The 13,470-nt window shown below is 39.0% G+C and overlaps 1 protein-coding gene across 8 annotated transcripts in view; it reads left to right on the forward strand.

Annotated features, from left to right (window-relative positions):
* Positions 1 to 13,470, forward strand: part of Evi5 (ecotropic viral integration site 5) — a 466,869-nt gene that overhangs the window by 448,769 nt on the left and 4,630 nt on the right. For all 8 annotated transcript variants that reach the window (XM_076192393.1, XM_076192387.1, XM_076192388.1 and 5 more), the window contains 13 exons: positions 1,903 to 2,031; positions 2,502 to 2,672; positions 3,470 to 3,651; positions 4,418 to 4,595; positions 5,038 to 5,196; positions 5,298 to 5,432; positions 5,767 to 5,865; positions 6,628 to 6,804; positions 7,059 to 7,220; positions 7,832 to 8,008; positions 8,735 to 8,902; positions 9,501 to 9,596; positions 10,047 to 10,145. In XM_076192393.1, coding sequence (XP_076048508.1) covers positions 1,903 to 2,031; positions 2,502 to 2,672; positions 3,470 to 3,651; positions 4,418 to 4,595; positions 5,038 to 5,196; positions 5,298 to 5,432; positions 5,767 to 5,865; positions 6,628 to 6,804; positions 7,059 to 7,220; positions 7,832 to 8,008; positions 8,735 to 8,902; positions 9,501 to 9,596; positions 10,047 to 10,145 — 1,932 coding nt within the window. The remainder of the gene's footprint in view (positions 1 to 1,902; positions 2,032 to 2,501; positions 2,673 to 3,469; positions 3,652 to 4,417; positions 4,596 to 5,037; positions 5,197 to 5,297; positions 5,433 to 5,766; positions 5,866 to 6,627; positions 6,805 to 7,058; positions 7,221 to 7,831; positions 8,009 to 8,734; positions 8,903 to 9,500; positions 9,597 to 10,046; positions 10,146 to 13,470) is intronic.

Consider the following 13,470-nt stretch of genomic DNA (forward strand, 5'->3'; position numbering starts at 1 on the left):
ATATGGTGTCACGGATGTGGAAAGAAACGAGTTTTGCAACCGAGAAAGAGAACACGCTTTGTGCAATTATCGTACACCGCAACGCCACCCGTCTCGTGCCCAATGCTCCTCATAGCTGTCGGCCGTTTGTGACTTTCCTTTGATCTCCTTTGGTCGTGGGAGACCGTTTCCTTCACTTAATTTAATCCTGACGATAGCCAGAATAAATGCATAAAATAGCACCGCTCTCAGGCCCAGCCATACCTGGTCATTGACACGCTTTCATATAGAACAGGTTTTAGCGTACACGAGTCCAACACGTGATCCAAGATCATGGTGAATCACACACATACACACGTTTTGTAAATGCGTGAGGCCAAGGATCTACGACAGGTTCCTAAACCATAACATACAAAAGCCTATACGTGCTGGAGGCGGAGCTTACAAATGACGTCATGTCGCCTTGTTCTGTTCCGAAATCACAGAACATCAGAGCTACGTTACGTAGTGTGAACTCGTTTCAAGAAAATGTGAATAGATTTTTTATGTTCCAAATGTTCATCTACTAAGGAGTTTGTATCCATGGTCTGAAATCCCTTTTAGTATAAAGGCACAATACAAACTTGGAAAATACAAAGATACCCAAATCCCGTCGCTATTCAGAAGGAAATTGTAATGATCTCGTTCACTACATCAGGTATTGTTGTTCAAGACACTTGTCTTAATTTTATTATTATTATTTCGTTGAATTTGTTTGTTTTTAGTCATAAATTTTTTCACACAACCAACCTTTGTCCAAGATGGCGTCGGCGCGAAAGTTGTTGTTGACTCAAGAAGCATCGTCGAGTCGTTATTTTCACCGAGACTTCTAGGTGCGTGTTCATGTGCTCAACTTTGAATACTAATATGCTGCTTGCACGCCTCGTGCGAGCTTCTCCCACAAGACTTCTTAACTTTTCTTCTTCCTTGCTAAGGTGCCCTTCGGTAGGCTGAGTCAGTGAAGAAGAAAAAATGGCGGGAAAGTGGAGTATGAAGTATGATTTCCCCCTTTTTTTTATTACGTATGCACGGTCACTCTCGAAATGAATATTTAATATCCGACTACAGGTTGTGAATACCTTAGCGGGTATCTAGTTCCCCACCAATAAATAGAATACGATGATACATCGCCGAGATAAATGGAATCTTATGGCATCTGCCCGAATGAAACGTTTAAAGAACTTCGTCGCGAATGGGTGAAAGTGGCTTTTCCTCGGAGTGAAAAAGACTATTAACCAGTATAAAAACTTGAAAAGAGAGTCGCTGGAGATGTTCACATGCTCTATATTTGTGTGTGTGTGTGTGTGAGAGATTGAACGCTTGTCTTGGACCACGTGTCGGACTTGTGATCCGCAGCTATTACTCACCCGAATGAGAGCTCAGGGTTTAGATGTAGCCCGATCCATGGGTGTTGTGACCTTACACACATTCAACTCCTTACCCACCAGAGCTGGAGTGCTAGCTGGCAGTGTTATGTACTTTTCAGCCCTAGGCGGGGACTCGAACTTCGGACTGATGAGTTAGCAGTCGAGCGCGGTATCACTACGCCAGCAAGCCTATGCAGGAATACACACGCGCATACACACACACACACACACACACACACACACACACATATATATATATACATATATATATATATATGTATATATATATATATATAATTGTGTATGCGCGTTATTGAATTTTTGGTTGCAATTCAAAGCAGATACATCATTAATATTCCATACGTATCCATTGAGTGTATTGAATAAAAAACAGGTATATTGGACAATAGTATCGAATCGGTATATTATGCCAGTATTAGTGGTTGTTTCGGGACTTCAGTAACCTCTGGGAATGTACCACTTCACTTGATGCTGACCCGTTTCGTTTCCCCTGAAGGAACTGGTGCACCGCGGCATCCCTCACCACTTCCGCGGCATCTCGTGGCAGCTTCTCTGCTCCGCCCACAACTCTCCTGACAAAGCCAAGTATGCTGAGTACCTCAAGACCACTTCGGCGTGTGAAAAGGTAAATAAATTGTTTTATTGTTCAAGGGAATACGTGTTTAGAAACGGCTTCCTGAAGTATGAGAAGTTGTTTTTGTTGGCGCGTTCCACAATGCACTGCTACATTGGAGGTGGACAACAGCAATATGGCAGCTGTGCCTGGGCATTTATATTTCCTGTTAATTAATTTCACCAAATTGCAGTGAAGATAGCACGTTTGTAATTTTCAAGTAGTGATGTATTTATATTGCTATATTATTAATTAGCATGTTGATGGTTATAGTCATAATAATGACATTTTGTTTTTGCCGCTGATTCATAACGATATATAATCATCTAAGTTTTACTCCAAATGTAAGGTACTTTTTCACGCTTATTGTATGCCATTATGTTGAGTTTTATTATTTTAATCCAAGATGAATCCCAAGGAAAACTCCTACATAGCTCTTCACTCTTGCATTTATAACGTACTTCTCCATTTTCTCCCCTCAGGTGATCCGGCGTGACATCGCCAGAACGTACCCTGAGCACGACTTTTTCAAGGAAAAGGACGGCCTGGGGCAGGAGAGCCTCTTCAACGTGATGAAGGCCTACTCACTCCACGACCGCGAAGTAGGCTACTGCCAGGGCTCGGCGTTCATCGTCGGTCTGTTGCTCATGCAGGTAAGGAGGAGGAGGAGGAGGAAAAATAGAAACGGTGAAGGAGAGTTGTACCACCAAAGTCAAATGGGCGCTCATCTAGTATTCATGCAAGTGTAAGAATACAAGAGGAACGTTCATGTAAGTGTATGAATACTAAATGAATATTCATATAACTATGAATAAGAGGAAGGTGAAAAAGACACGGGGTCTTCTTTTTCCATCTTCTTCAACGTGTCACTGCCGGACATGTAGTGCGTTACCGAAAAATATGGGGTGTATTTCCGTCAATGCGTAACCGATTTTAATTTCCTTAGAGCGGTATACTCGTGTGTGTGTGCCCATATATATATTTATTTATATATATATATATATATATATATATATATATATATATATATATATATATATATATATATATATTTTCATATATACTTATACATATACACACACACACACACACACACACACACACACACACATACACATCCGCAATACCGCGGACCACTCTAAGGAAATTAAAATTGGTAACGCACTACCTGTCCGGCGGTAATGCGCCCAGCTTTGGATACTAGATACAGGTGTGTGTGTACCTGCGTCAGTGTTTGTGTGATTCACAGCTTGGATCATGTGCTGAACTCATGATTGACAGCAATTACCCTTCCGGGTGAGGGCATTGAATTCGCATGGCCCAATCAATCAACCCGTTGCCCCTGGTCCCTCTTGTATAGGATCCGCGGCCTTTGGATAACCGGCAACAAGCTCCGGGCGGGTGGACACGATCCAGTGTGGGTAATGCAAACATCCTTTTCCCGTTCCAGATGCCAGAGGAGGAAGCCTTCGCAGTGTTGGTGAAACTGATGCAAGATTACCGCTTGCGTGAGATGTTCAAGCCCTCGATGGCTGAGCTCGGGCTGTGCATGTACCAACTCGAGTGTCTCATTCAGGAGCACTTGCCAGACCTGCATGCCCACTTCACTTCACAAAGCTTCCACACATCCATGTGAGTTTAAGTTATGTTAATAAGTAATTGAAGAACGACTTTGATGGAGAGAAATCCACAACGGTGTTGAGTATGGAAGATAATTGCAGCATTATGTATACCACTAAATGTGTAAGACAAACAATAAGTAGTTGTGAGTAATAACAGTTATTAGCGCAGACGTCACTGACAAGATACAGGGAGTCCTCGCTGTACAACGGTCTCGACTTCCGCCGCTTCGTGGTTACGACGTTGGTAGTGCTTGTCCTTGTGCATTTCCCTTTGTTCAATTGTTTATTTATTATAGTTTATATATAAATATATATATATATATATATATATATATATATATATATATATATATATATATATATATATATAATATCATACATACATATGTATATAATACAAAACTAGTTCGTGAGCGCAGCGGAGGATTGCATCGTCTTGCGACGATAGACAAAGAGGCACCTTTTTTATTACTATTTTTCATTAGCTATTTTTTTTTTGGGGGGGGGTTCTCTTTTATCTTCATTATGGCTCCTAAACATAAGGCAGACTCTTCTGATGGAATTGCATCGAAGAAAAGGAAAGCAATCACCGTGGAAGGTGCTTACTTAGGCTGATTGCAACCTACGCCGAAAATCGGATGACAACAATGCTTAGGAATCGAACCGTCGTAACTCGAGGACCTCATGTATTATACACTGTAATTTTCTCTGTAATAGGTTATCATAGAGAATTGTAAAAACTTCATTAATCTTAATCCCCGCCCATTTCCCTACAGGTACGCCTCCTCCTGGTTCCTGACACTTTTCTCTACAACATTGCCACAGCCCTTGGCATGTCGGGTAATGGATTGCTTCCTCATCGATGGCATTGAAGTTATATTCCGTATTGCTGTGGCCTGTCTTACACTTGCCAAAGAAGATCTCTTTAGTATGGATATGGAGGGCATGCTCAAGGTAAGACGACCTTGGAATGCCTGAGTAAGGTTATGGTATTCTTAATATATAGGTTGTGTGTAATTGACATAGAAGTAAAATGCTTATGGCTGAGCTTATTTAGTGGTGCTGATTGTTGCACCAATCAAATTTTGATTGACTTGTTTTTGTGCTGAAAAGTGAAGATCTTGTTGAGTTTATGGAAAGATGTCAGTAAAGTTGTCTTTATGTTTATTTCTGTACAGTATTCATATGACAAGTAACTTTGAGACCTATGGGAAGACATATGGTGTACTTGATAGAACCAAACTGATTTCAAATCAAAGATGTGTAATTTTAAATTTTATTTGCAAGTCTAGGCAGACACAGGCCAGTAAGGGAAATAATTGTACACCATTAAGCTCTAACTAGATTCTTATATGTTTTAAGTACATTTGTTATAGGATGTTTATGTTCATTTCAGTATTTCCAGCGAGATTTGCCTGCAAAGTTTGAGGCAGATCCAGAGGGCTACTTTCAGCTTGCATATTCTCTTCGATACAATGCTAAAAAGATGAAAAAGTTAGAAAAAGAATACACTGCTATGAAAACCAAAGAACAGGAAGAACTTGTTGAACTCAGGGTAGGAATGATGTCCCATGCTGCTTCATGATCAGCTATTAAGATGAAGTATTAAATTTGTCACACCCTTTTCAGTCTTTTTCACAAGTTTTATCTTTTCAGCGATTACGGACAGAAAATAGATTGCTTAGGCAGCGAATAGATTGTTTAGAAGCCGAATCTTCCGCCCTTGCGGACAGACTTATTCAGGGTCAAGTGTCTCGGGCAGAAGAAGCAGAACATAATTTCGCAATCAAGGTGGGTATATAGATTTTCAACAACCTTACATACATATACCAAAGGCTTTTTCCCCCTTATAAGGGAGGTAGTCAAAAAACAAAGACATAAAAACCACTCCCACCCATTCCATCCCTATCATACTCCATTCCCCTCCACCCTCTTCCCTCCCTCTTATCTTGGCACCTCCTGGATGATGGGTCATCCCTGCATCTCACCCACTGCCCTGGGTGAGAAGCAGCGTCACAAGACACAACAACCTTACATTTGGCATTATTCTAAATAAACCATTGATATTTTGATAAGAGACTAACAAAATAGAAACTCCACCATAATGTTTATTGTGCCTTTACAGCGTGAGTTGGCAGCACTGCGGCAGCATGATGGGGAGACGATGGAAGCTTTACAAGATGCCAGGGATAAAATTAGAAAACTCACCAGTATGATTGATGAGGTGTGTTACAACATCAAATAGTTCTCCAGATATAGACTGTCTTATTATTCCCTCTCTTTCCCTCACACGGCAAATACTCTATAGCTGAACAGTTTAGTGTCACTACTTTGGATGAGGTCAGGAGTGGAGGTAGTTTGAGGCTACCTGTTGGAAAAGTAAATTTCTAGTAAGGGCATACTACATCAAATACTTGGCTTTAAAAATTCCTCCACAAGAATGCACTATCCTAGTCTTCTCTGAGAGGGGGAGTTCATGATGGTAATCCAAATTATGAAGTGCATAAATTGGGTACAGGTGGGATTATATTTCCTAGACATTTTTTCTGCATAAAAAGTAGATTGTTTAATATGGTATCAATCAATTCATTGCCCCAGATCTCTCATTCAGGAGATCCACATCTCCTGTGAAACTGGCAACAGCCACCAAATGAGCCCATAAGTCACTCGTGAATAAATATTATATCATAGGGTACAACCAGAGTAGAGCAGTGTAGGATGAGATGTTCATTGTTTTCTGTGGAATGGTTGCATTTTGGGTAGTTTGTTTTGTTATGCACAGCTCTAGGTCAAGGTATATTTCTGTATTTTTGCTTCATTATTAAGCTGCTGTGATCATTAGGTCAACTACAGAAATATGAAATGAATAATGTAAGAATTATAAATGTATGCAATCAGTATATATGTACCTGGTTCGCTTTCCATTCAGAATGAAAAAGATGTACAAATCAAACTTCTGGACATACATGACTGCCTTTTCTTACAGAATTGCTCATCAAGAGAGTCCTCTTTGGCGGAACTTATGGTAAAGGAGGAACAGCTTACGCAGAAGGAGGAACTTGTTAAGTGTCTGCAGGAGGAGCTTGTACAGGTCAGACTTCGTACTGCAGAGGCAGAGGCAACCATCAGGGACCTTCGGGCACACATACAAGAATTGGAAGAGGTAAAGGCAGCAGGTTTTGCTATCTCAAAACAGAATGCAGACCAAATGTTGTTTAAAGGGTTCTCTTCCTTTAATAAGAATGATATAATATTTTAGCATGTGTAGATGAAAAGTAAAGATCAGCTGTGTATATTTTTTCCACATCTGAGGGAAATTGAAAATTTCAAGCCTTTATACTATTGGGGTGTGTACCAATGCACTTGTGTAACTACTTGTGTACATACTAATATGAAAATTTTCATTTCTAAATATAGGAACAGAAGAAACTACGGGAATCAACCCCTGACCATTCAGTTGCGCATTTGCAAGAAGAACTTATTGCTGTCAGACTTAGGGAAGCAGAAGCTAATCTTGCCCTTAAAGATCTTAGACACAGAGTACAGGAACTCACGCAAATCTGGACAAAGCATGTACAAGTAAGAATCTCTATTTTATGTTGAATTATTACTTTATTTTGTTTATTCATTTATATATTTGGGACCACCAGTAGTTACCTGCAGATGGTGGTATTTAGTATTTTGCTGCAGTTACTGAACATTGAGGTAGCTGTTGTTCTGAATCACTTGTTCATGTTAAGTTTGTGTACAAGAGCATAAGTTTAGCCTACAAATTTGAGATTTGGCCTATTGTAATCATATTTACTTCATAAATCATGCAGTAATAAATGTATTATAATGCCATGTTTATTTTGAATTGTACATACATATACCAAGGGCTTTTTCCCCCTTGCAAGGGAGGTAGCCATAGTCAAAAGGCATAATTCCACTTCTACCCATTTCATCCCCATCCACTCCATTCCAATTACCACCCCTCCCTCTCCCCCCTTTTTTCTTGGTTCCTCCTGAATGATGGGTTATCCCTGTATCTTGTCCACTGCCCTGGGTCAGAAGCAATACAGCAAGGCACAGCACATCCACAGCAAGGCCACTTCATTTAATTGATGACCCCCCCCTTCTCTGTCCCCTCATGCAGAAAAAGAGAATACAAGGAGAAATTTTGAATTGTATTAAGTAGATATTTTCTTCAGGATCAACATGGGGAGAAAGGCGAGGCAGCTAAGGCTGACGTGACTGGGACACCAAGTAAGAAGTTAGGGCTCTTCTGGGATAGATCCAATGAAGCAGCAAAACTTGAAGAAGAACTAATGACAACAAAACTCAATGAAACTGCTGCTGTAGCAGAACTTAAGGAAGCAAGACTTAAGGTAAGTAGTGGGTAGAGGATGTTCTTGTATGTATTTACCTAGTTGTATTTTACAGGAAGAGAGCTATGCTCGTAGGGACCCATCTTTGTATCTTTCAGTATCACGTTTGTTCTTAAATTCTTGTATAGTTTTTGAACTCGCTGCTTCCTCATCCAGTTTATTCCAGATATCCACCACTCTGTGTGGGAAATTATTCTTTTTCAGATCTCTTTTATAACTATCCTTTTTAAGTTTCTTTTCATGTCCTCTTGTTTTTCTTTTATCCCACTTCATAAGTGCTCATAGGAAGTGTAGCATTAACCATGCCTATTAATCTAACATCATCGTTGCTCATTTTAATACTAATCCTTCCCCATCTCTCATCTTCTCTTATCTCTTACTCTGAGAGCATTTTTGTTGGATGAAAAAGGAAGACTGGATAGGTGCATTTGTGTACTGTTCTTACTGGACGCACATATTCATTCGGATTTCTTCTTCAAAAAATCCTTTGGTGGGGGGGAGGGGGCTGACCCATCCTTTGAATATTAATAAATTCCTTGACAAGAGCATTAGTTAAAATAAAACTGAAGTACCTATTTATTCAAAGGGGTTCAGATGGTTTTAATACCTTCCTCACTGAAGGGGCTCCACAAAACTGGAATAAAGCAAAAAATATTGTTTAATGTGGGAAGGGGTTAAACAAACACGAGACTTTCTGTATAATTTCTCATCTAATCTTTTTTTCAGGTTATGGAACTTGAGACGGCAGTGCAGGTGTCAACAAACCAGATGAGGCGACAGGAAGAAGAGAATAAGCGCTTACAGGAGTCCCTAGATGCAGCAGAGGCACAGATCAAAACTTTGCAATCACAGCTCAATGAACACAAGAGAAAATATACAGACCTTGAAAGCCAGGTAAACATCATTTTCTATTATACAAGTTTGTTTGCCATTCTTGTGGCTTCAAGTATGAAATATACATTTATTTATATATACCAAGAGGTTTTTCCCTCCCTTATAAAAGAGGTAGTCCAGTGAACATAATATGATCAATATTGGCAACCATACACACTCGTTTCACATCTATTCAATACTTGTTAAATACTGATTTATTTAGGATACTTAGAGAATCAGAAGCTAATCTTGCCCTTAAAGATGTAGGAATGGAAAAGGAGATATACCTTTAACATAATGAAAATGCTGGATGTACAGTAACATATACCACCAGACTTTTTCCCCACCCCTCTTATAAGGAATAAAAGCCTCTTGGTACATGAATATGTACATTTAGCATTTCCACTGCACAGGAGGGACCCCTGAATGAAAACACCTGGTGACAGCCAGAACAAATTCATAAGTTATCAATGGCAGTTAAAGAGAACAAATTGGCTTATGCCTGGACTAGGCCATCCCCATTCAAGGGGGAAAGGGCCTTTTGATACTTGTAGGAATTTATGAGCAGCTTACAGCCATTAGCCCATGTGTTACATATTTTATGTATTTCTCACAACAGATGAAAGAGGAGAAAATGATGGCCAGGATCCGTGAAGCAGAGAAATCCCAAAGTTTGGCTGAGCTTACACAAAAAATATCTTCGCTTGAATACAAGGTACTAGCACACATTTTACATAGTTATTGTTATTACTATTATTATTTTATATATATATATATATATATATATATATATATATATATATATATATATATATATATATATATATACATATATATATATATATATATAATATAATTTTCTCTCTTAAGAAACTTGACCATCTGTAACATGTCAAGATTAAGGTTATCGTGACAAAGTAATTATAAGATCTTATGCACATAATTTTTATGATTTGTACAAGATATCATGAAACCATAGGTTGTGCTCATTTACAGAAATAATTTATAATGAATGTGAAAGTATGTAGGCATGAAAAATGTTGCCACAAAATTTGTGACATTAACCTTGACCTTAAGTTTAGTAAAAGACAAATGATATATTTATTTAGCCAGGATGTACGGAAACATAGTCTAAATTTTGCATTTACTTTATAAATATTGACAGAACCAGGAACTGGTGACTGAAGGAGAGGTTTCTCGAGTTGGTAGCGACAGCGACCAGGTCCCACATCTTCAGGACAGGGTTGCAGAGCTACAGTCTGAGGTGAGTAAAGGACAAGATCTTGTATTTGAAAATAACAAGTGTTGCTCAGTTATGGTTCATATACACAGGGAACCCAGACACCTCTGAATCAGACATCTTGGTATCTGATGTAGTTTTAACATCATCCACTTTGCAAAATAGCAAGAATTATTTCGTTTGAATGTCAATGTGTATGTCTTCAAGTTGCATTGTAGCTTTTAAGCTGAATGACATCGGGTCTTACCTTTGGTGGTTACCTTGTGTAGTTGAACCAGTACAGGTGTGAAAGAACATATGACATACTGTTTACTAAGAGGATATATGAAAGTCTTAGCTGGGGATGAAGTTTAGAAAATAGAAGTTATTGTTATATCTTTCATCTGTGATGGATTTTTAACATGTAGAAAGTTGCCAACCCTACAATGGTGGAAGAAGGAATTTCACTGCCACAAAATGCAAAGTATTAGAAATGGAAAATAGTTGAAAAAGACCATAATTTGATTATTCAGTGGGATGAAAAAAAATCACAAAAGAAAAAAGGCAAAAGATCTGGAAGTGTTGATAAGGGATAACCTGCTACCTGAAAACATACAAGTAATTTTGTGAACAAGACATACATTGCTGAAGAACAATAAAGGTGGCTTTTCACTACATGGGTGAAGAGGTGATGAAAAAAAGTCAGACAGCCTAATGCACCCTGTATTGGAATATACAGCAGTGATATGATCCCTGGACAAAGTGAAATGTACAAACGAAATTGAGAGAATACAAAGCCACTGACAGGCATTGTACCCAACAGGAGTTTGGTGAGAAGAATACAAAGAACAGTGACCAGAATAAGAGGGACTATAGAGCAATAGACCTGCTATCATTAAAGGAAGAAAAAGAAAGAGGTCTTAAACACTCCATCTCAAATACATTTAGGTTCTTCCTTTCTGCCTCCAAATTTCATGTCTTCTCTCCATATAATCACACCTGTTCATCCCCAGGTGCTCATTTCTCCTAGTCATTTACACTAAGCACCTCATTCTACACTAGCCCATCCTAACCATATCCAGAAAACATTTCTTTCTTGAGTGACTTGTAGGCCAACCCGGTGCCCATTGCTGGTAATCAGGGAGCTGTGGATCATCCATAAGAGAGATTGCAACAAATTGATTTACTTGCTTCTCTTACTCCAAAAAGTCACCTTCCATTCCTCCCAGCTATATTTGACCCCAAATACTTAAAGCTCTCTACCTTCTCTCAACCTCTCGCAGAAGCTTGGAATTTAAGAGAGGCAAAGGGGGAAAGTTTAAATGTGTTTGAGATGAGATGTCAGAGAAGTATGGTAGGGTTTACAAGGTTGGATAGTGTGGGGGTGGAAAAGGAGATGGCAGATAGGGCTGATGAAAGAGTATTGGGTTTGTTTGGACACATGGAAAGAATGAGTGAAGAAAGATTAGTAAAGGAGGTGTAGAAGGAGTGAACTTGAGGGGATGACTGAGGATGAGATGAATAGATGGGATGAAAGGAGCATTGAGCAGGAGAGGAATGTCTGTTGAGCAAGGTAGGAGAGGACAGGAGATAGGGGTGAGTGGAGAATGGCTGCGTATAGATGATACTGTGATGCAAGGAAGGGAGGGAGGGGTGTGGGTTGGAGGGAAGTAGGGAGTGGTTAAGTGTGAATGATATTTTGACACAGCTTGAAGGGATTATCCCTGTCTTTTCTTTTTCTGCATGAGGTGATGGAGGGGTCACTAGTTAAGTGAAGTGGTTTTGCTACATTTATTCTGACTCAGGGTAGTGGGCAGTATACAGGGATGACCCCTCATCAATGAAGAGCTAAGATGAGAGGGAGGAAAGGGTGGTGGGTGGGAGTAAGTACGTGCATTTTGACTTGGCTACCTCCCTTGTAAGGGGGAAAAACCCTTGGTATATATATATCTATATAGGTAGACTTCCTCCATTCTCTTGCATTTTAAATTCATCTCCAGCCCAACATTATCATCACTTCTTGTACATCTCATCACCATTTCATTACTATAAACATAAACATAAAGAAAAGAAAGTTCTAGTGAAGTAGTATTCTTGATCAGTTGAAAGATAGCTGGTAATGTTGTGAAATTCAGCAGTGTCGGGTATGATGAATCTGATTGTGATTAAGCTATATAAAAGATACATACAATACATACATACATACATACATACATACATACATACCAAAGGTCATTTCATACTCAAACCAACCAAGTGTCATAGTTTCAGGGAACTAATTTTGAACTTAAAATTTTTCATAGTGCTTGGAGCATTACCAGATACTCGTAAGGTATTGAAGAAGGGTGCCCAAAAGATTAGGTTTAATGTCATGAATTTTCTCAAAGGAAGTTTGATATTATATCCCCTCACTACAAACTTGCTTACTGGCTATCAGGACTCAAACCACCTCCACTTCCTCCACCACCATTAGTGAAGCTGTAACTTGCTCAGCCAACAAGCATCGTATAATAATCATGATACAGAAATTTCACGATTTTTTTATACTTCATATGTTAATTTAATATGGTAGGAAGGCTTCCTGTGTGAAAGAATAGCAAATGTAACTGTACCTGAGCAACAGTATGAAATGTGTAGTAAGTTTCCCTTTATGAATATAAAAATCAGTTTGTTGTTATAATCATCCCTTAGGTGTCCATAGGTCACAGGGCAAATTTGGGGTTCAGTGATTAGGAAGAATATTAGGTCGTCACCCATTTACGTTTTCTGTTTCTGTATCATAAAGAATATTCCTGAAATTGCACAACTCACCTATGCTTTTGTGGCATTTTCATGTATTTATTTCTTAAATATTCGGTATCAAGGGGTGATATGTAACATTTTGATATGCAGCAAATATTTGTAACTTGGCATTGATGACAAAGCTCCGAGAGGTGGTAAGTTGACAAAGACTCCCAGTGATCCCATGTGCAACATTTTAGGGCCTTCATTATGCCTTTATTAGTACTCGTTACCCACCTACATCATCAGGGAAAACATTTTCATGATAGGAAGTCGTATTATTGATATATAGGTTCAAGTGTTGTACATCTAGGTCTCTTAATCCAACACTCACCAACCGCCACTTGTGAGGACATTTGAGTCTAGGATATAAACCCTCTTTGGGGTGGTGTTTTATGTCCTGGAACAATTCCTGAAGTGGGTTTTTTGTCCCAGGCCCAAACATCCGCACAAGTGGAAATTGGTGTCAGAATAAGAGACCTAAGTGTATTGAAATAGCCTAAATAATACTAGAGGATTTCAGAAATGTTTTGACCATTAATTTGTTCCATGTGTTAGAAATTGCCTTGTTAGTGGCTTTTCTGTGGAT

This window comes from Oratosquilla oratoria, chromosome 11 (assembly GCF_046742065.1).
Source record: "Oratosquilla oratoria isolate Oo_2021 chromosome 11, ASM4674206v1, whole genome shotgun sequence".
NCBI classification, from domain to species: domain Eukaryota; kingdom Metazoa; phylum Arthropoda; class Malacostraca; order Stomatopoda; family Squillidae; genus Oratosquilla; species Oratosquilla oratoria.